Below are 23,923 nucleotides of genomic sequence, written 5' to 3'. Positions count from 1 at the left end.
TATATATATATGTACTAGCAGGGAAACCCAATGTTGTCAGGGATTAAATGAGGATCAACAAATGTCTCACCTACCCATACTTAAATTGTCATTAAAATCTGTGAAATCACCCATTTTTTAATCGAACTGGTTGATCGCTAGCTATAGTTAAGAACTCCCTCGCAGTGTACATGGAGGAAGCTTCATATACCTCCCCGCACTGATGTAATTCACAATATATTGTAGCCTACATTGGACTGTAGAGAATCTACTCTTGATATTATAGAATTATCTGTAATCAATGGTTTGAATTAAGATTAAAATGCATAAGTATCATGGTGAAATTGTGCTATATTCTGAAACATTCATTTTGAACGCACACCCGTCTTATCAAAGACCCAACTGTTGATTTTATGAAACTATATTTGCATAATCACTGGAATTAAAGTTAAATATATAAAAGTCAAGCATCATCGTTTAACTGTGCTCTAAAACGAAACCCTGATTCGAACGCTCTCCTATTTTATAAAAGAACAAACTTGATTTTATAGGTTGGGATTTTCTGCTTATACTGTGACAAAACTTCTCAAATGCACTTATGATGTTAGGTTGTACAAGTAGTTTTCGAGCCCATAGGGAACGTATTGCACACACACAATTCATTTCATACAATAGTATATCTATTCTATAGAGAATTGGTCCCCCAGCAAAAGGAAGGTGGACCTTTTATTCATCCTTGTCCGTTCGTCTGTCCGCACTTTTCTCAATAACTACGCCTTAGTATTTTTTTGGAAATTTTGTACAAACATTAAACATGATAGGAGTAAAAACATAACTGAACGGATTTTCCAGGAAAACTTCGGTTGCCCCCCTAAGGGGTCCCTCTCGGGTTAAGATGGATAAAATTGACACTTTTGTGCTTATTAAAAAGAAAATTGATGACTTGGATTTTTATAAAACTTTCTGAAAAGTTGTAACTAACTGATTTCTATATAATTTTGTTTGTCTATACTTCGCGATAACTCTTGGGTGTGCCCAGGGGCTCTTTTAGAGCTAATAAAAACACTCCATTTTTTAGACTATTTTACCATATTTGTCCAAAATTTTCTGTGTATGTCTATTTAGCAGTTTTGCATGGTGCTGAACTCAAATTTAAATATGTTAAGGCCTTAGGGATTTTTGGGGCTAAATGGGGGGGGAAGCAAATAATGGACTTAGTCATTTCTTTTTTTTTTGCTTGGTGCAGAACTCAAATTTACATATGTTAAGGCCTTAAACTGCGCCGTTTGTTCATTTTCACCAGGATTTGACGTCCCCTCTGGTCTTTTGGGTTAAATGGAGGGGGCAGATGCTGAACTTAGTCATTTTTATACCTTGTTCACTGTGCACTCACGGTGGACCATGCATCCCATTAGTTGTTCAATTATATTTCACTTTTTATTCATACAAGTCCTTTAATTTATGACGTTCAATGTAACTACAAAACATCCAAATAAATGATAACATTCTATCTTCCAAATTTCAGTATGTTGACAATCTTAGCGGTTATTTCTTTAATTTCGTTGACAGACAATTTTTGACAGCAGATGTTTAGTAGGGGAGAATTATTCCTGTAATTATGTCAACTTTTAATTTATTCCGCCCTTAACTCATCAGAAGAAAAGCAACTGATCAAATTTAAAAGAAAATAAAAGAATATAAGCATGATTACAAAAGTCAAAAGTTCGAAGAGATGTTGCTGTTATTTTTCAATGTGTTACGTCATCTTTTAATTGTAACGTAAAGCAACTAAGTATAAATTCAGGTAATTACTAGACTGTATTAATATTGGTATATAATAACAAAAATTTATAATTTGTCTATATTTATTTACTTCAATAATATTGATAACAGCCAAATCTACAATGCATTTTTTTTATACGAAACTAATTTTCGAATCTACTGATTTAATAATAATTTATTAATTAGATCTAAAACCTTGCATTGCTAGAAATTTTATTTTATTCCATGAATAAATATTTCATTAAGTTTATACGTATAAACAGATTTCTTTTATTGCCATTGTTTAATTACACATTTCACATAAATGAGAGATTTCTTATTTTTTTTTAATCATTTGTTTTTCATCTTTCCAAGGGAGATTACCCAATTTCATTATTAAAGCAAATTATCTCCCATTACCTAATAAAGCTTTCTTTTTAGTTTAGGTTTTATGGGTTTAAACTGTACTTATAAATTATATTATTTAATTTAATTGTATTATTTTATTTATTATTTTAAGCTTTTGTTGATTGTATTTTTTTATAAATCAATATTTTGAAACAATTTTATAATATAAATTGATCTATATTATGAGTTTTATCCATTTTTGTTATAACTGGATACTATATTCATTACAATGATTACCTATGTATGGTAGATTTACTTCAATTAATTATATTTTTTCTAATCTAATTTATTGAATTCAAATATGCCGTAATTTTTGTGGTTTTAAATATATTCTTAATATCTTATAATTATATCTAATATCTTATTCATACAGATATTTTCCGAAAGTATACTATTAGAACTAGGTATTCGGTATCATTTAAACAACATTTTTGTATTGGATTATTCAGTTCTGTTCCTGTTGACATATATTTGAATTCCATGCCTCATATATCCATTTATTAATTTATGTAGCTTATTTTTTTTTTTACTTATTTGTTTTTAATTTACTTCCATTGTTATTCGAAAAATGGATCTTAATTTTAATTCAATGTGAGCTATTATATATTTGTACCCGTATTTATTTAATATTTAACTTTATTTAGTTAATAAATGTATCCATTGAATTATTTTTAAAAACCTAACCCTAAAATTTATATTCCACCTGTAATTATTATGTACAAATATTTCGATCAAATTTAATAATTATACCAAAACTAGTATAAATTGGTAAGGTGATTTTACATCACTTGAATAAATGCCATTTTTACTTGTATTTAGTTTTAAATACACTACTCATAGAAATAGACACTAAGGTTGTCGCCATCTTGGGATTTGGAGATTTCGAATGTAGACTGTTGTCATTTGTGTGTGTGTGTGTGTGGGTGTGTTATAACTAAAGCGCGTATATGGATAATATTAATAAAATATATTCATCGAACAGAACCGACTTACATCATTTTTATATTCACTTCTTTACACTAAATTAAGATTTATAAGCAAGTTAATGTTTTATTTCTTATCATGCCATCGCGATGCATTGCTTTTGATTCGAGAAAAATATCTTAAGTTGTTAATTTTTAAGGTGATATGTAATTTCATGAAGAAATCGAAATTCGGCGAATTTGTCTTAATTGGTGACTAATTGACAGAACTTTAATAAGAAATGGCTGATTTGGTGAGTTAATTGCAGATTACGTCTTATTGAACCAATTGAACCAGATGTGTTTCAAACGTAACTAAATCCTAAATAATATGTATTTTGTGTGATTAAAGTATATAAAAAGCCGTATTAAAAACATTGATTAACCCGGCTCTTGTATACACACACATTATTATTATTATTATTACTACTACTACTACTAATAATAATAATAATAACATTAGTATACACATGTTTCTATCCACGTTATAAATGCGTAACCATTCTTATATTATATTGAACGACTTCCGGTGTTTAGGACAGGAAATTCAACGGTTTGAAAAGCATTGTGATATTAGAATTAGTGAATAATGTTTTTACAGATAGTATATATTCATGTAAAACATTTCTTTCTTTTGCTTATATGTAGTTTTAACATGTATTGTTCGTATGTGTTTCATCTTTTAATAATAATAAATATTATCATTGCTATTTTATCATATTTACTTTTTGTAAATATTATATTCATTTATCCGTTATTTTAACTTTTAAAATATAATAAAATTGTTAAAACGTTTAATTTTTATATTCTCTTCTTACTACTGTGTTTATATTGTCTATGCTGATGAAAGGGCTTCGGTTTTAATAATTGCAATTACATCTGGAAAAGAGTCGACCATCTAATAGTTGTTGATGTTGAATTCTTGTAACAGATATGAATGAATATACCACAAATTTACTTATTTCAGAACGATAATATATATGAGCTTTTAGTTATTTAGACACGAATAAAATTTGCAGTTTATACCGGCGATACTAATAAAATCCGCGTGTTATTGACTTAGAACATTTATAAACCGACTTTTTGCCGGAAAATTCACAAGTGCAGAAGGTAACTCAATGATATTAATTGTGAATCGAAATAATTGAGGTTACATTTACATTATGATGTGATCACACATCTAACACTTTTGATGGTGTGAAATCAGAACAATTACAAATTCCTGGTTTTGTCGCAGTAAAAAAAAAATGGTTCAATTGATACCCGTAAAAGAACAACGAATATGAGAATGATAAAGTTTGATTTGGTCGTTTTGTTTCACAGCATATCAACCATTTTCCGATAATTTAATACGAAATCTTTCTTTTCGGGGAAAAAAAGTTTTATGCTTCAAGTTTTTTTATATATTCAAATATTTATTCGGTTTTTTTATTTTACTGATCCGTTTTATGGCATATAAAACTTTTTTTATTTTTTTATACTGAAACAAGTCATTTGGAATTTTTTTTTATATTTGCAAATATATTTGCATGGCGTTTGGTTTGGTCGCTTTGTAAAGAAAGAATTTTATTTTTGTCGATATAAAACATGATTGAATTTTGCAAACAGAAAGTAAAAACAAAAAAATACAATAACATAAATATTTGGTGCATTTTATGACAGGCAAACTCTATGCCCAGACAGCCTGATATAGTTGCACGAGAGAGAGAGAACAAAGACAAGTACTAGAAATGAGGCTGACCAAGGAGAAAGAAAGAGAAAGTAGGTTGTTTACATTTGGGAAAATTAGTTGAAACCTACGTTCCGATGATGTCACCCTGCTACCTTACCTTCTATATTTCTGTATAGATATCGCATATGACCGTTCTATTCTCATAAATAATGTGTGTTAGGTTCGCTAAAATTGATTTATATGCGACTAATAGCGAAAAAGTGGTCGGTACATCTTCCAATAATCCTTTGTTCTTTCTATTTCTCTACTTTCTATTTCGTTTTTCCTTTCACCCTGTCTCCTCGCACACAACAACCATAGCTCCGTCCATATACTTCTCACATATTCATGGTAAACTGTCTTGACTACATACTCTCCGTTTTCCCCCAGAAGACCTTGAAAACGAAAAGACATCGTGACTACAGAGATAATATAGGTATAGCCACCGCGGATTTAGACTTCGGGCTGAAATCCGATCTGACAAGCGGATTAAATGCTCGTTGGCAAAGACGGACTGAAAAGCTGTCCGGCCCAGGCTGAGACCCACGCGACCCCACTGATCTCCCACCCGCCGCGACGCTTCTTCGCGACCTAGCTAATCAGTTATGCTTGATGTAAAAGTCTAGTTGTTTCATTGCAGATAAACGTACCTTTTCGTAGGTCAGATCGCCTTAGGAAACCCACGCCAAGTAATCGAAATCAACAGTGACGACGAAGGCGTACGGGTTGTATATTTCTCATGGGAATGCTCCTGCGGTGTGAAATTTGAAAGATATGGTAGATAAATGAACATAAAGATGTTCACACACGAACGTATATACATAAGGTTATGTCGTCAAAGCGTGCAATACATAAATAATGCAAACAAATATTTAGAAAAGAAGTATAAGGTTATGATACAGTAATGCGATGCTACATTGTAGCTCTCTGTCGTGGGATATAGAAGATATTCACGTTGATACACCGGTTCTTGTTAGATCATCGATGATAAGCGACCTTGAGGTTGATCAGCACGAGATGTATAATGATTTGAAAATAGACGCTCTAATATGTCAGCATATATGCGCAAGGACAGCAAAAACTTTATATCCCCCACATTATTCGAGAGTTATAACAGATGCCCTTTATTAATTTCGATATGAAATGCTTCCGCACCGAATATATAATCTCCTTTAAGCTCTAGACTTTGTCCAGTTTATATACTGAACAACATCCTCAAGGAAAGTCGCTTTAATGCCACAGAAGAAACAAAACTGTTTCATCCCTCGGCTTCAAAATCATCCGACAGAATTCGTCAAAGATGAATCTAGGAACATCAACTTGAGAAATGCATTGGATAGAGCAGTAAATGTGTTGAGAAATAAGCTTATGTATATATGTTGTTTTTTGTGAAGATATTTTCTTGAAAATTCCGAACTTTATTCTTCACTGTATATTGTATGCATATGAATATGCACAGACGGACATTTCGTGTAAAACGGCGTTTTAATTTCGCTAATCGTCTAGTGATTTAAACCCATATATAGAGAAACTCTTTCGTTGATAACACAAGGAATAAGATGGCATACTTTTTGATTTCAGCTTCCTGTAATCTTGTCTAGTTACATTGAAAAATCTGAATACAGCCTAACACTGTTTCTCTCCCGCTCTAGGAATATACAGAAGTATATGAAATGAGAGTATATATATATATATATATATATATATATATATATATATATATATATATATATATATATATATAGTGACGATTATTGGAAATTTGATCCGGATATACATGCGATTGGGGACCGATTATGAACTTGATATTACCACAAAACTTCCTCTTTCGGGAAAATGAATTTCAATCGGCTACGGCCAATGCGTCGCTATTAAGCTAAGATCTTGCTTGAAATTACGTCCAAATTTATCGCTTGTCAATTTATCAAGTAAAATGTCCGTAGTTATTTTTTTAGCAATAACTGTAGTAATTCGCTTTCCTGAACCTTGGAAAATTGCTTCTCAATACAAACACAAATTTTGTCGACTAAACCTTACGAAAATAAAGTGAATGAGAAGGATTTGGTGCTTTGTAGTTTTTCCTTGAGGTTTATTCGTCATGTAGAAATTTGTAAAAAAAAAAAAAAAAAATTACAATGTTCGCGTAGAAAAATCTGTACAAATAAATATCATATTTATTGAATAATACAGGGTTAGCTCATATGTTTAATATTAGAGAGTTCTATGAACTCAAGAGAGTTAACTACACTATCATTTTGACAAATAAAAATTCTGAATAAATTAAAATGGATGTTAATGAGTTATATTTCAAAGATCTATTTGCTTTTTTTCTGTGGTAATAGAAGTAAAACAATATTGGACTAAAAAATATTTTTAATATAATTTTAGTCAGAAATTTAGTCACTTTGATATGAAAAAAAAGTTTCGAAATGTGATCAATGATATGTTTTATTTACGTCTTTACATTATTTAATGGTCATTATTTAAATAAATTGTAATTTTGTTATGCGAGTGCGCGTTTTTTAAACTATAAAATCGTGTAAAATGTTTCCTATTTCGCACAAAAAATTCGGCTTAATTTGCATAACTAATTGACTTTATCCTTCATTTTCAGGTGACCCCCCACCCCCCAAAAAAAAACTAAATCGAGGCCATCTAGAACATATGCTGTAGAACGGAGTAAAAAAGGCCAAAGACCCTAGCGTTTTGATATGATGTTTTGAATATAATAAACTAGTTATGACCAAAGTTTCATTTCATTCGAATAAAAACTAAGAAACGGGGCATAATTAGAGTTGGGGCTCGTTTTGGGGGGTCAACCTATATATATATATATATATATATATATATATATATATAATGGGTTCGTTTTCTCATATTTCAATCGAGATGAAAATATTACAATTTTCTGCAGTTTATGACGTACTATGATTAAGTGCTGTTTCATCTAATGCCATAACCGACAAGTTCTAAGCTCAGCTATACTAATAATGTAATAATATATGTATTTTTTTTCTGAAGAGAAAAATGGCATTCTTTGAAACTGCGGATTATTGATTTCTCAATAAATTTTCTTTGTAGCATTATATCGAACGATAAATTTTCTTGTAAATGTTTAATTTACGGTCTTGATTTCTTTTTCTTATAGAAACACACACATACACTGCTACATTTTTAGATTTTTATTAATTTGACACGACACGTCAGTATGTAATAGTGTTATTACGTAAAATGAAATTTTTGGTATCCAATTATAATGCATAAATATCATGCACCATACGACCAAGCCGGGCGATACCTCACTCTGATCGTCAAGTTAACAAGAATGTCGAAACTTACCACACTTTGGTATGAAATATAGTTAGCGGTACGGTTAACTGACACAAAACGTTTTCTGATCTTGTATAATCTAGTGTTCATTGTTTGCTGAGAGATATTAAAAAGAAAAGAGTGAAACATTGCAATAACGTTGTTTTTAGGATTATTATTATCATTACAAGGTCAATGTCCTGGTGAGTAGGTTGTCTCCCTTTTGTTTGACGGAGTTATTTGTTTGACTAAACGAACTTAAGAGGGAAACCGTGTTTACTATCCATACCCAGCTTGACGGTAGTTTAAAAAAATAAATAAAAACAGAAATATCTTCTACAACTCACAAGTCGCATTGTTCAGTTACATTCGTCTTTTCAATTCGGTTTCTCTCGCTCAGCAGCGAGTTCATAAACACGAAGACTGAAAGGGAACGCCGGTTGCAAATGCGCTAACATTTATAAACAATAATAAAAAAAAATGGTGTCTATACAAGATACATTTTCGTTTTTGCATGAAGATATTTTCAGCATAAAATAATGTTTATTATGGAAGCTTTAATAAGTTTTGTAGACGTCTATCAAGATTATTTTCAAGTTGTGAAGAAAGTATATATGCAAGTTTCAGTATCTGTCTCTATTATTAGATTTCAAGTTTGAGAAATGCTTCTTCTAATTATAAATGTTGAAAAAAAAAATTTCGAATGGCTTTAAAAATCAGAGATTTCTTCAAGGTAAGTGGCTTGCCAGAAATAATAGATTCATACAGAACTGGATTTCTGTTGCTATTTAAAATTGTGTTTAGATTATAGAAAGTCTATCTTGTATTAAGTATATTTAAATTAATACTGAAAAATATCTGGGTATTATATATACATATGTGTGTATGTGTACTAATGATGGGACGATACCAATATTGTTCCGGGTTCCGACACAATCATCGATTTCGTACAAAATTGCTGATTCCGATTCCGTAGTCATAAAAGTTTTATTTTGTTCCTATTACCGTAAAAACATGTGTTAAATGTTCTTATATTTTCTCAAACGAAAAAACATACTTGCGGAGGTGTGATGCTAGATTCATTGGAAATTAAAATAATAATAATAATTATTATTATTATCATCATCATCATCATCATCAGCAGCAGTAGATAATTAAAAAAATACAATTAAAAAACAAGACATTGTTCTTGGCGTCGGAAAATAGACACAAATTTTTCCAATTCCGATAAAAGTTCCGACTTTTCAGATTCTAAGTAATCGTCCAAACACTAATATATATATATATATATATATATATATATATATATATATATATATATATATATATATATATGTGTGTGTGTGTGTGTGTGTGTGTGTGTGTGTGTGTGCGTGTGTGTGTGTTCGTGTATTAATTATCGGGTGATTAAAATATTTTTCTCCCGATTTCAAATCTAAATTACTAATTGTGATTCTTTTTTTTTTCATTTTAAAATATATAGTTATAGAGTTTTTAATCACCGTAAAAAAACAAAACAAAAAAAACAAAAAAACAAAAACAAAAAACAAACAAACAAAGCAAACAAACAAAAAAAACGTAATATATACGAATGACGGGTGATACCCAGAAACACGTGTCTATTGATAAACTTTTATGCCCGTAAAAAGTTTTATGCACAGTGTAACCCAATTATAAGAGATTTTTCTGGTCCTTACAGCTTTCTATATCCGGCTTACACTATACATAAACATAGAATCTCATATAACTCATCTCATGGAAAATCTCTCATATCTGTTTTTCCTATACTGGGTCTCTTATATTCGGGTTACACTGTATTTAAGTGAAATATATATTATTTGATAAAAAAAAAAACAAAAATAAAAACGCCCCGTTAAAAAAAAATACCTTCACCGCTTAGGACAGCAAAAATTAAATACAAGCAAGAAGATGCTTATATCGCTAATAAAAAATAACAGATCTTCTCCAATGTATACTCACATTTTCTCAAACGTTACACTTGTAAAATTGATTGATAGATTTTAGTTTTACTAGTTTAGTGTGTTATTGATATTTCTTGCAAATTAAAATAATCAATTCAAAGAATCGATTTTGATATAAGAAAACATACATGTTTTTCTAATTCCGATACCTAAAATATTTCCGATATTCCAGATTTCCGATTAATCGCACATAAATGGTTCTTTTACCTCGCTTAACACTTATCTGAATATGCATATGTAACCAAAACATTCCTTCTGGAAGAGAGTACTTGCGAGCTATGTCTATTATTAATCTCCGATTGTCTTGTCAGACTACTTTTACATTTTCATAATAGCTACAAGTATGAGAAGTTAGCAATGGAGGTCAGGCTTGTATAGCTTACTCGTAAAATGTTCATTTTGGCTTTGATTGTGTGATTTAAGATTGTTTTTTACAACTCCAGCTTTTAACTAAAGAAACCCATCATAGACAGCCAATTCTATTTCCCATTCTATGTTTTTTTGGAGCAATCTTTTCATGCTGTTTTCTTAAAAGCCGCCTTAAGACAGCATGCTCTATACGTCGTTCAAAATTCTTACATCTTTCATCGATGTTTTTTTTACTCTACGATGGTCGGTGTTCCGATTGTTCTTCCCAGTTATCCACATCTTCCTATCTCTGTTTATATATATATATATATAAAATATATTTTAGTCATCGACATACAGACCTGTTTCGTTGTATCACAACTCATCAGTGCCGCTAGACTAACACCTCTCCCAAGTCGAGGATCGAACCTAGAACCGTCGTGATGACAGTCGGCAGTCCTACCCCCTTGACTACGGAATCGGTGGCCGAAATTAACCTGTCCGAACGATTATTTAAATAAACATTCGTCCGCTACTCGTAGAGGGCTCAAACGTTTGTTTGTAAACAAATCGCGAGCTTCGCATTATTTCAGCTAAATTAAGTAGCGAGTAAGATAATTTACGAGAGTGCTCTACCAAAGAGGGGAGCTTTATAAAATATATTTTAGTCATATATAATATAAATGAGAATAATGGAAATAGTATTCGACGAGATAGATGAAAAAAGAATAAACCATGTCCATCAACGTCTTGTCTTTATCATCCATTTTATATTACAATAAAAACGAAACGTTTACGGAAATATTACTTGGTTCGTTCCTTTTCCATGTCTGTCTCTCTCTCTCTCTCTATATATATATATGCGTATAAATATGTAAGTGTATTATCCCCTCGCATTAGTTGACATCTGTATTGGACTAACCATATGGAAGAACGATTACACGGCGGAACATGTAATATCAGCCTAGTATGTAATCAAAGAGACATGCTATCTGAGCAAGCGCGGTATTATAGAGAGAAGTTTCCTGTTAGCTGATCAGTTACAAATAATCTTGCGATCGATTTTCGAATCAGCATTCATTAGGCGTGTATCTGTGTATTTTACATTTATATCTCTATGATGAAGCGTACTTACTTTTAACTATTTGCTTATGTGATACCAAAGTTTATTAATGTATCTTTATTCAGATAAAATTTAATAACTACGATACCACAAGATAAGGAGTAGGGATATTATCATTATTATTATTATTATATAGAAAAGTTTTAGTTGATAGCACGAGGAATAAGACGCCTGCTTGTTGGTTTCAGCTTCATGTAATCTTGTCTAGTCACATTGAAAAATCTGAATACAGCGGAACTCTCTCTCTCTCTCTCTCTCTCTATATATATATATATATAATGTTGGGAAGACTAATCGGAATCGGGAATTAGAAAGAATCTGTACCGAAAATTATCAGTCTAATTTTCGATTCCAATGCAAGGCATTAAATTTTTTCTTGACAATTATTAAACAAACAAATTTATTTGTTAAGAGTTGTTCATTTAAAATATAAAATCAGAGCAAAGGAAGGAGCTATAAGTCCAACTCCCACATCTATCAGTATTCTCGCAGTCTAATATGTATATTTTATTGGTATATCATTGTAAACATCCCTTTGTAAACCTTTTCGTACATATTCGCTAAAACTACCAAGAAGTTCACTATTGATATTAAAAGATTTAAAATACTTGAAGTTTGAATATAGAGTAGCACACGTACATACATACATACATACATACGTGTGTGTGTTTGTGTGTGTGTGTGAGATGTAGAATATTCTATATTACTAGATTTCTACTTCACAACTCTTCAAATCTGATAATGTTTCGATATTATACCAAGAGGATGTAGCTCATTTATGTGTTTTCATAAATCAAGTGCATTTTCTCTTTTGTAGTTTAGCACTGGATGTTTAATAAAAAATGTATAAAACTTTCGATTTGCGTGCTTCATTTTACCGTTAGAAAATTTAAAAAGTCAATTATAAATGATTATCTTTTGATAATGAAAGATGAGTTTGAATTTCCACCCGTAATTACTAAAGGAAAATCAATCGTAACTTGCGGAAAATCAATTTCTAAAAGCCTTGTATTAAAAACTCTGGGTATTCCGTGATTAAATTTAGGACTTGTGAGTTTCGTAGCTGGCATGAAATGCAGTCAGGAAGTGCTTCACCCCATGAAATGATTAGATTGTACAGCCGAGCGAAGAATATCCTAATCAGACCCGGGAGGAAGAAATTCGAATTAGAGGGTGGGCGACAAATGGCTGTTGAAAATCACTTCTAAAGTATTCAATGTGCTTATTTTTTTTCATTTTATTTTGTAATTGCAATGGCTATAAAATGACAGAAAAAGCAGAAAAAGAAATTAAGAAAAAATAAGGCGAAAAAAATGAGACCAGAACTATGTGAAGAAGGCGAAAAAGAAACAGAAAAATAGAAATAAAAATAAAGAACCAATAAGAAAAAGTATAGAAGAAAATAGCAGATCAAGGGAAGAAAAAAAAACAAGTGAGTGAGAAGAAAACACGGGAATAAAAAGGTATACGAAAATGACGACGACAGAGAAAAAAAATGACGACGAAAGAGAAAAAAATGACGACGAAAGAGAAAAAAATGACGACGAAAGAGAAAAAAAAGACGACGAAAGAGAAAAAAAGACGACGAAAGAGAAAAAAAAGACGACGAAAGAGAAAAAACAAGACGACGAAAGAGAAAAAACAAGACGACGAAAGAGAAAAAACAAGACGACGAAAGAGAAAAAACAAGACGACGAAAAAGAAAAAAATGACGACGAAAGAGAAAAAAATGACGACGAAAGAGAAAAAAATGACGACGGAAGCGAAAAAAATGACGACGAAAGAGAAAAAAATGACGACGAAAGAGAAAAAATGACGACGAAAGAGAAAAAAATGACGACGAAAGAGAAAAAAATGACGACGAAAGAGAAAAAAATGACGACGAAAGAGAAAAAATGACGACGAAAGAGAAAAAATGACGACGGAAGCGAAAAAAATGATGACAAAAGAGAAAAAAATGACGACGAAAGAGAAAAAATGACGACGAAAGAGAAAAAAAGACGACGAAAGAGAAAAAAAATGACCGCGGAAGAGAAAAAATGACGAAGAAAGAAAAAAAATGACGACGGAAGCGAAAAAAATGACGACGGAAGCGAAAAAAATGACGACGAAAGTAAAAAAAAATGACGACGAAAGAGAAAAAAATAACGACGAAAGAGAAAAAAATGACGACGAAAGAGAAAAAAATGACGACGAAAGAGAAAAAAAGACGACGAAAGAAAAAGACGACGACGAAAGAGAAAAAAAATGACCGCGGAAGAGAAAAAATGACGAAGAAAGAAAAAAAATGACGACGGAAGCGAAAAAAAATGACCGCGGAAGAGAAAAAAAAGACGACGAAAGAGAAAACATAATGACGGAAGCGAAAAAAAATGACGACGAAAGAGAGAAAAATGGCGACGAAAGAGAAAAAAATGACGACGAAAGAGAAAAAATGACGAAGAAAGAAAAAGAAGACGACGAAAGAGAAAAAAAATGACCGCGGAAGAGAAAAAATGACGAAGAAAGAAAAAAAATGACGACGGAAGCGAAAAAAAGACGACGAAAGAGAAAAAAATGACGACGAAAGAGAAAAAAATGACGACGAAAGAGAAAAAAATGACGACGAAAGAGAAAAAATGACGAAGAAAGAAAAAGAAGACGACGAAAGAGAAAAAAAATGACCGCGGAAGAGAAAAAATGACGAAGAAAGAAAAAAAATGACGACGGAAGCGAAAAAAATGACGACGAAAGAGAAAAAAATGACGACGAAAGAGAAAAAAATGACGACGAAAGAGAAAAAAATGACGACGAAAGAGAAAAAAATGATGACGAAAGAGAAAAAAATGACGACGAAAGAGAAAAAAATGACGACGAAAGAGAAAAAAATGACGACGAAAGAGAAAAAATGACGACGGAAGCGAAAAAAATGACGACGGAAGCGAAAAAAATGATGACAAAAGAGAAAAAAATGACAACGAAAGAGAAAAAATGACGACGAAAGACAAAAAAAGACGACGAAAGAGAAAAAAAATGACCGCGGAAGAGAAAAAATGACGAAGAAAGAAAAAAAATGACGACGGAAGCGAAAAAAATGACGACGAAAGTAAAAAAAAATGACGACGAAAGAGAAAAAAATAACGACGAAAGAGAAAAAAATGACGACGAAAGAGAAAAAAATGACGACGAAAGAGAAAAAAAGACGACGAAAGAAAAAGACGACGACGAAAGAGAAAAAAAATGACCGCGGAAGAGAAAAAATGACGAAGAAAGAAAAAAAATGACGACGGAAGCGAAAAAAAATGACCGCGGAAGAGAAAAAAAAGACGACGAAAGAGAAAACATAATGACGGAAGCGAAAAAAAATGACGACGAAAGAGAGAAAAATGGCGACGAAAGAGAAAAAAATGACGACGAAAGAGAAAAAATGACGAAGAAAGAAAAAGAAGACGACGAAAGAGAAAAAAAATGACCGCGGAAGAGAAAAAATGACGAAGAAAGAAAAAAAATGACGACGGAAGCGAAAAAAAGACGACGAAAGAGAAAAAAATGACGACGAAAGAGAAAAAAATGACGACGAAAGAGAAAAAAATGACGACGAAAGAGAAAAAATGACGAAGAAAGAAAAAGAAGACGACGAAAGAGAAAAAAAATGACCGCGGAAGAGAAAAAATGACGAAGAAAGAAAAAAAATGACGACGGAAGCGAAAAAAATGACGACGAAAGAGAAAAAAATGACGACGAAAGAGAAAAAAATGACGACGAAAGAGAAAAAAATGACGACGAAAGAGAAAAAAATGATGACGAAAGAGAAAAAAATGACGACGAAAGAGAAAAAAATGACGACGAAAGAGAAAAAAATGACGACGAAAGAGAAAAAATGACGACGGAAGCGAAAAAAATGACGACGGAAGCGAAAAAAATGATGACAAAAGAGAAAAAAATGACAACGAAAGAGAAAAAATGACGACGAAAGACAAAAAAAGACGACGAAAGAGAAAAAAAATGACCGCGGAAGAGAAAAAATGACGAAGAAAGAAAAAAAATGACGACGGAAGCGAAAAAAATGACGACGAAAGAGAAAAAAATGACGACGAAAGAGAAAAAAATGACGACGGAAGAGAAAAAAAGACGACGGAAGAGAAAAAAAGACGACGGAAGAGAAAAAAAAGACGACGGAAGAGAAAAAAGACGACGGAAGAAATGGATAAAGGAGACGAAAGAGAAAACAAAAGAAAAGTAGGCAAAAGAGAAGCGGAAAAGGTAAAAAATGAGAGAGGAAGAAGAAAGGGGAGAATAAAAGAAAACGGAATGAAAAAAGAAAAAGAGAGAGAAAAGTACAAGATAGCGCAAAAGAAAAATAGAGGATAAAAAGGAGAGAGAATAGAAAAAAAGACGACGAAAAAAGAAAAAGAAAGATACAGAAAAAAGAAAGAGAGAGAGAGAGAGAAGGAAAAAGACCAGAAGATAAAAGGGCGAGAGAAGGCAGGAGAGAGAGACCGAGAGAAGGCAAGAGAGAGAGAGAGAAGGTACGAGAGAGAGAGAGAAGGTACGAGAGAGAGAGAGAGAGAGAAGGCACGAGAGAGAGAGAGAAGGCACGAGAGAGAGAGAGAAGGCACGAGAGAGAGAAGGCACGAGAGAGAGAGAGAGAAGGCACGAGAGAGAGAGAGAGAGAAGGCACGAGAGAGAGAGAGAGAAGGCACGAGAGAGAGAAGGTACGAGAGAGAGAGAAGGTACGAGAGAGAGAGAAGGTACGAGAGAGAGAGAAGGTACGAGAGAGAGACAAGGTACGAGAGAGAGACAAGGTACGAGAGAGAGACAAGGTACGAGAGAGAGACAAGGTACGAGAGAGAGACAAGGTACGAGAGAGAGACAAGGTACGAGAGAGAGACAAAGTACGAGAGAGAGACAAGGTACGAGAAAGAGAGACAAGGTACGAGAAAGAGAGACAAGGTACGAGAGAGAGAGACAAGGTACGAGTGAGAGAGACAAGGTACGAGAGAGAGAGACAAGGTACGAGAGAGAGAGACAAGGTACGAGTGAGAGAGACAAGGTACGAGTGAGAGAGACAAGGTACGAGAAAGAGAGACAAGGTACGAGAAAGAGAGACAAGGTACGAGTGAGAGAGACAAGTTACGAGTGAGAGAGACAAGGTACGAGTGAGAGAGACAAGGTAGGAGAGAGAGAGACAAGGTACGAGAGAGAGAGACAAGGTACGAGAGAGAGAGACAAGGTACGAGTGAGAGAGACAAGGTACGAGAGAGAGAGAAGGCACGAGAGAGAGAGAAGGCACGAGAGAGAGAAGGCACGAGAGAGAGAAGGCACGAGAGAGAGAAGGCACGAGAGAGAGAAGGCACGAGAGAGAGAAGGCACGAGAGAGAGAAGGCACGAGAGAGAGAGAAGGCACGAGAGAGAGAAGGCACGAGAGAGAGAAGGCACGAGAGAGAGAGAGAGAGAAGGCACGAGAGAGAGAGAGAGAGAAGGCACGAGAGAGAGAGAGAGAGAAGGCACGAGAGAGAGAGAGTAGGCACGAGAGAGAGAGAGAAGGCACGAGAGAGAGAGAGAAGGCACGAGAGAGAGAGAGAAGGCACGAGAGAGAGAGAGAGAAGGCACGAGAGAGAGAAGGCACGAGAGAGAGAAGGCACGAGAGAGAGAAGGCACGAGAGAGAGAAGGCACGAGAGAGAGAAGGCACGAGAGAGAGAAGGCACGAGAGAGAGAGAGAGAAGGCACGAGAGAGAGAAGGCACGAGAGAGAGAGAGAAGGCACGAGAGAGAGAGAGAGAAGGCACGAGAGAGAGAAGGCACGAGAGGGAGAGAGAAGGCACGAGAGGGAGAGAGAGAAGGCACGAGAGGGAGAGAGAGAAGGCACGAGAGGGAGAGAGAGAAGGCACGAGAGGGAGAGAGAGAAGGCACGAGAGAGAGAGAGAGAAGGCACGAGAGAGAGAGAGAAGGCACGAGAGAGAGAAGGCACGAGAGAGAGAGAAGGCACGAGAGAGAGAGAAGGCACGAGAGAGAGAAGGCACGAGAGAGAGAGAAGGCACGAGAGAGAGAGAAGGCACGAGAGAGAGAGAAGGCACGAGAGAGAGAGAAGGCACGAGAGAGAGAGAAGGCACGAGAGAGAGAGAAGGCACGAGAGAGAGAGAAGGCACGAGAGAGAGAGAAGGCACGAGAGAGAGAGAGAAGGCACGAGAGAGAGAGAAGGCACGAGAGAGAGAGAAGGTACGAGAGAGAGAGAAGGCACGAGAGAGAGAGAAGGCACGAGAGAGAGAGAAGGCACGAGAGAGAGAGAGAGAAGGCACGAGAGAGAGAGAAGGCACGAGAGAGAGAGAGAAGGCACGAGAGAGAGAGAGAAGGCACGAGAGAGAGAGAAGGCACGAGAGAGAGAGAAGGCACGAGAGAGAGAGAGAGAGAAGGCACGAGAGAGAGAGAGAAGGCACGAGAGAGAGAGAGAGAAGGCACGAGAGAGAGAGAGAAGGCACGAGAGAGAGAAGGCACGAGAGAGAGAGAAGGCACGAGAGAGAGAGAAGGCACGAGAGAGAGAGAAGGCACGAGAGAGAGAGAAGGCACGAGAGAGAGAAGGCACGAGAGAGAGAAGGCACGAGAGAGAGAGAGAAGGCGAGAGAGAGAGAGAAGGCGAGAGAGAGAGAGAAGGCACGAGAGAGAGAGAAGGCACGAGAGAGAGAGAAGGCACGAGAGAGAGAGAAGGCACGAGAGAGAGAGAAGGCACGAGAGAGAGAGAAGGCACAAGAGAGGGAGAGAAGGCACAAGAGAGAGAGAGAAGGCACAAGAGAGAGAGAGAGAAGGCACGAGAGAGAGAGAGAAGGCACGAGAGAGAGAGAGAGAAGGCACGAGAGAGAGAGAGAAGGCACGAGAGAGAGAGAGAAGGCACAAGAGAGAGAGAGAGAAGGCACAAGAGAGAGAGAGAGAAGGCACGAGAGAGAGAGAGAGAAGGCACGAGAGAGAGAGAGAAGGCACGAGAGAGAGAGAGAAGGCACGAGAGAGAGAGAAGGCACGAAAGAGAGAGAGAGAGAGAAGGCACGAGAGAGAGAGAGAGAGAAGGCACGAGAGCGAGAGAGAGAGAAGGCACGAGAGAGAGAGAGAGAGAAGGCACGAGAGAGAGAGAGAGAGAAGGCACGAGAGAGAGAGAGAGAAGGCACGAGAGAGAGAGAGAGAAGGCACGAGAGAGAGAAGGCACGAGAGAGAGAAGGCACGAGAGAGAGAAGGCACGAGAGAGAGAAGGCACGAGAGAGAGAGAGAGAAGGCACGAGAGAGAGAGAGAAGGCACGAGAGAGAGAGAGAAGGCACGAGAGAGAGAGAGAAGGCACGAGAGAGAGAGAGAAGGCACGAGAGAGAGAGAAGGCACGAGAGAGAGAAGGCACGAGAGAGAGAGAAGGCACGAGAGAGAGAGAGAATGCACGAGAGAGAGAGAGAATGCACGAGAGAGAGAGAGAATGCACGAGAGAGAGAGAGAGAGAATGCACGAGAGAGAGAGAGAGAGAATGCACGAGAGAGAGAAGGCGGGAGCAGGGACAGAGAGGGAAAGGCGGGAGTAGGACAGAGAGGGAAAGGCGGGAGCAGGGACAGAGAGGGAAAGGCGGGAGCAGGGACAGAGAGGGAAAGGCGGGAGCAGGGACAGAGAGGGAAAGGCGGGAGCAGGGACAGAGAGGGAAAGGCGGGAGCAGGGACAGAGAGGGAAAGGCGGGAGCAGGGACAGAGAGGGAAAAGCGGGAGCAGGGACAGGCAGGGAAAAGCGGGAGCAGGGACAGGCAGGGACAGACAGAACGGGAGATACAGAGAAAGGCAGGAGAGAGGTAAAAAGAGACGGGTAGATAATTACAGAGATAAAAGATAAGTCGATAAAGACAGATATAGAAGAAGAGAGAGAGAGAGAGGTAGATAAATCCGGAGAGAGAGAGAGAGAGAGAGAGAGAGAGAGAGGTAGAATTCGTAAAGGAGAATTATAAGAAAGTAAATATAAATTATTGAAATTACGAGGAAGAAGGCGAAAAAATTAGTGTTAGTGTCATAAAAAAGAAAGAGAAGGTAAAAGATTCGATGAATATGAAAGAGTTCTAATGAAAGAATCTTGGAAGGCACGAGAGAGAGAGAGAGAGAGAGAGAGAGAGAGAGAGAGAGAGAGAAGAATAGATAAAGATATAGAAAAGGAAAAGGCAAAAGAAAGCGGAAGTTAAGGGAAAGAAGGAGGCCGGAACTATCAAATAGAACAATAGAAAGAGAATGGATAGGGGCATTAATTCAAAAGGTGAAGGATGGGAGAATTCGAAAATTATAAGGAGACAATGTTAGAAGATAAAAAAGAAGTCGACCAGCGGAGAGATAATAATAAAAGGAAGAAAAATATAGAAAGGGGGAGTAAAATTATTTAATGGAAGGTGTGGTGGGGATGAAGAAAAGGAATTTCCAGAAAATGAAAGGAAGAATCTAAAATGTTCAGAAACCTACAATAAAACTACGAAAAAAATTCTTAAAGTAACAGGTGCCAGTTTCTATATACTTGCCTCTCTACGAGGGAGGCATTACACACAGGACCAACTTTTGCAATGAGGAAAATCCAGCACTCCCCTGAAAGTGACACCATCGATTAAAACACAATTAAAAATTACCCCAGCATTGTAGTGTTAAGCATCGTACAAAAACATATACTACACTTTCCTCCTAACACACAGATCACCGTACAGTTATGATGTAATTTTTTTTAGGAGCATTTTTCTTTTCTCTTTGGTTTGTACATGGTTTTGATTAGTCTTGTAACGTTTCTCTCCAATCGGTACTAACGTCCTCATCCTAAGATAAACCCTTTCCTCAACACCCTTGTTCGCTTAGATACGGTGGGGAAGGGACGGCCTGTGAGCATCGGCCTTTCGGAGAACTCTTGCGGAGAGAGAAAATTAACCTCTCAAGATTGACGTCCGGAGAGATTAAATGGCTGAGAAAGCCGCGTTGCATGAACATGTAAAAGGGCACAACTACAATGAGGTGACGCTGATCAATTCGAAGTGAAGAAGGGAAAATCGGTCGAAAAGAAAATGTTTCTTCGAGAAGAATAAAAAGATAAAAGGAAATAAGAAACAGGAGAGTGAGCTTTAATATATATATATATATATATATATAATTATTTGTAGTCATCCATATACAGTCCTGTTTCGTTATATCACAACTGATCAGTGCGGCTAGATTAGCACCTTTTCCAAGCCGAGGATTGAACCTAGAATCATCGCGTTGACAGTCGGCAGTTCTACCCATCACACGGGAGCGGCGCCCGCAAATAACCTCAACAAATGTCCATTTCAAAAAAAACATTCGTCCACCACTTTTATAGTGCTCAAACCGCTTGTGTACAAACAGCGATAGAAAATAAAATAAAACAGAACCTAACATGATACTAGAATAATTTGTTGAGTATCTATTAATGGGGGTGAGGTATATGACTGTCTGTATTCGAAACTACACTATTATTTCTTTGAATTGACTCTTTATCTATTGTCGCCCATGAAGACCATAAATATCACTAATGATGCTGTGACTTCCGCGTGAATCTTTTTTTGGTTATTGTTGCGCAATTCCCCAACCACATATCTCCTGAGTGGGCGCTGCTTTATTCGAGTGGCAAGTAGAAATTCAAGACGACTAGACGCAGTGCAGAGATAAACAGAGAGCACAGACAGCGCTTGCTATTCTAAAATGGCCCCTTCCTGTACTGACTAGGCTCATCATTGCTTAATTTCGGTGATCTGACGAGAACCGGTGTGTCAACGTGATTATACGGTATAATTATTATTTCTATTAATGTATTATTGAACTATCTAATGCTAAATTTAGTTCACTATACTATTGATGGCTCCAGTATCATCTTACAATGCTCTATTCAGTAAGTATCTTAGCATCTGTCCAGTAATTGTGGATTAAATAGAGGACGCTTACCGCAAAAATATGCTCGTGTCTGTCTGTCCTGCGGGCTGGGAAGGAAAACGAGAAGATCTAAGATGGCGACCGTGGTCTTTTAATGCCCACGGTCTCGCGCAGTTCTCAAAAAAATCAAGTCTCACACGTGATTTAGAGGTGCGCCAGGGCTCTATAAAAGCAGATTGTTGGGGGGGGGGCTCAGAAGCGTTCAAACACGTGTAGAGTGAACATCGGCGGATTTTTCCCGAATTTGTTTACATTGGACTTGAAAGCAACAATATTGTAGTCGGTCAAGAGACTAGCCAGCAGAAAAGTGTTCCATAGGCGGGCAGTTCTAAGAAAGAAGCGTTCAGACCTGTGTAGAATGAACATCGTCGTGCGACTCATCAGACTTGTCCGATTCAGTATTATAGCATATCTTCCGTTGTCACAAGATCATCTTTTCGGGCATTATCTCACCCCCTCCCAGAATGGTGCTGTTCGTGTTCGTTCATCATGATATAATTATTGGAGAAGTGTGTAGCACATACTCTGTGATCATATCACTAGTACTCCCGCGATTGCAGCACTGGTGTCCAGTCAACGTAAATATCCCAGACTAGCCATACAAGCAGCAAAATTCCACGATTTCACTGTAGAGATACCACGATACTACGAAAGTTTCTTCCCATTAAAATGTGAAATGGTCTCCATGTGGCTTGCTTCCACTACTGAACTAATATGCAGAAATTAAAGTGTAAATGTGAACAGATATCTTGCTGTTCCACTCCCTACTTAGAGTGTCCCTTACGTCTCAATAGCAGTTTGCTTTTTCTAAGGTAAATACGAGTAAAAATAATCCCCCTCCCAGGTATTATCTTCCTTTTTAGAAGGTAATAGTAAACTATCATAAATATGTAGCCTCTTGTCACATACGTTTGCTAGTTTGTTACAGTGACAAGTTGTTGATTTCTATATCAATTCCAACCTTTTCGTCAAGTTATAATTTTTAGACTTCAGGTTTGATCGTCAAATAGTTATGGGTGCATTCGTTTTTTATGGCATATATTTAATGCTTATTGAGTGCACGATCAAATTTCCAGCAACTTCGCGTCGGCATTTTCGAGCAGATTACGTAAGAAATTTTAAGATATAAAGGGGAACACTGCCAGACGATTAAATTAAAACGAGTCTTATCATAGCTTGCAATTAAGAAAACTAGCATTACCATCGGGAAAGAAGGGTGGCATGATCAAAGTGATTTTCGGTTTAATTTTTTTTTCTCGATTTAATGAATTTCATGCTTACATTCAAACTTGTCTTGTGACAACTGATTAGATAATCGCTTCGGCCTCCTTTAGTTGCTTACGTAACTGTCAGAAAATGTAGATACGAAAGTGCCGGAGATTAGGTCGTAAACTGGATACGTACCTAAAGTTTTGACACAAATAATCCGGAAACTATACATCCTATTTGTCTCACTCATCAGAGTTTACCGTTCCAGGTCTGAGAGGACCTGAGAGTAAATGAAACTACCTATTTCCAAAGTTTCCAAATTATGATCTCACCACTAGATGCACGCTCATGTCGCATCTAGGATAGATTTTATTCAACCCATGCATGGACCCTAACAGGTTGATAGCTTGTGCGTCATTTATCCTGAGCGCGTTGATCAAGTTTTTTTCCAAAGGAGCAAGTTTCTAGGACATATTTTTTCATAAGCGACTCTCCGTCGTATGCATATACTCGGTTGAAGGAAATTAAAGCGTTAGTTTTGCAGCGTTTTGCAGAATGTTGACGCCCTCTAACACAGTTCTTTATAGTACTGAATGGTCACCCATCAGGTACTAATTTGGCACAACTCCGCTTAAATCGTGTGATAAAAGGAAAGCCGACGTGCCAACATGATTGTGTCGTATATCATACATATATCACTTATAGTAAAATTGAAACTATACTATTACTTCTATTAAATACTCAATTCCATTTACTATACTATTTCAAATTAATGCATTCTTTAATGTTCTATTCATAAGTCTTGTATTATCTGTTCTGTCCTTATGAGAACGGCCTTTCGTACATTATCCCCCTAGGGACGTTGCGCAGTACATGTTCGTAATAATTATGGATAATATCACTCATGCCAGACCTGCGAGCAATGACAATTAAAGGGTAACGCCAAACATGCCACAGCATTAACGTAATTGGTTTGAGGTCATATCCAAGGTTGGATTGAGGATAAACAGGGGAGTCTCGCTAGTTGATTTGGTTGGGAATTAGAGTAGGTTAAGGAAGGCTTTGGAGGTGGGGAATGGATTTCGCAACGGAAGGACGAGTTGGGTATGAATAAGTGAAAGATGAACAACTTGCTCAAGGTTATCTTAGCGTGCCTTTTGCACTGAAGTTTTATAGAATGTATAAGGTTATTACGGATTGTTCCGCAATGTTCGCGTATCGA

The 23,923-nt window shown here is 36.2% G+C and overlaps 2 protein-coding genes across 8 annotated transcripts in view; one reads left to right on the top strand and one right to left on the bottom strand.

Moving 5' to 3' along the window:
* Positions 1-23,923, bottom strand: part of LOC145287853 (protocadherin Fat 3-like) — a 1,926,363-nt gene that overhangs the window by 1,088,166 nt on the left and 814,274 nt on the right. The window lies entirely within an intron of this gene.
* The window catches only part of LOC145288255 (uncharacterized), a 53,618-nt gene continuing 38,528 nt past the window's right edge, over positions 8,834-23,923 (top strand). Inside the window, exons 1-3 of the mRNA XM_080136292.1 lie at positions 8,834-8,863; positions 13,240-13,365; positions 17,759-17,857. Coding sequence (XP_079992418.1) covers positions 8,834-8,863; positions 13,240-13,365; positions 17,759-17,857 — 255 coding nt within the window. The remainder of the gene's footprint in view (positions 8,864-13,239; positions 13,366-17,758; positions 17,858-23,923) is intronic.

The sequence above is a fragment of the Euprymna scolopes genome, chromosome 11 (genome assembly GCF_053919585.1).
Source record: "Euprymna scolopes isolate OS-2025 chromosome 11, ASM5391958v1, whole genome shotgun sequence".
In the NCBI taxonomy this organism is placed as follows: domain Eukaryota; kingdom Metazoa; phylum Mollusca; class Cephalopoda; order Sepiida; family Sepiolidae; genus Euprymna; species Euprymna scolopes.
Note: the sequence above shows the minus strand (reverse complement) of the source record. Positions and strands in the feature narration are given on the sequence as shown.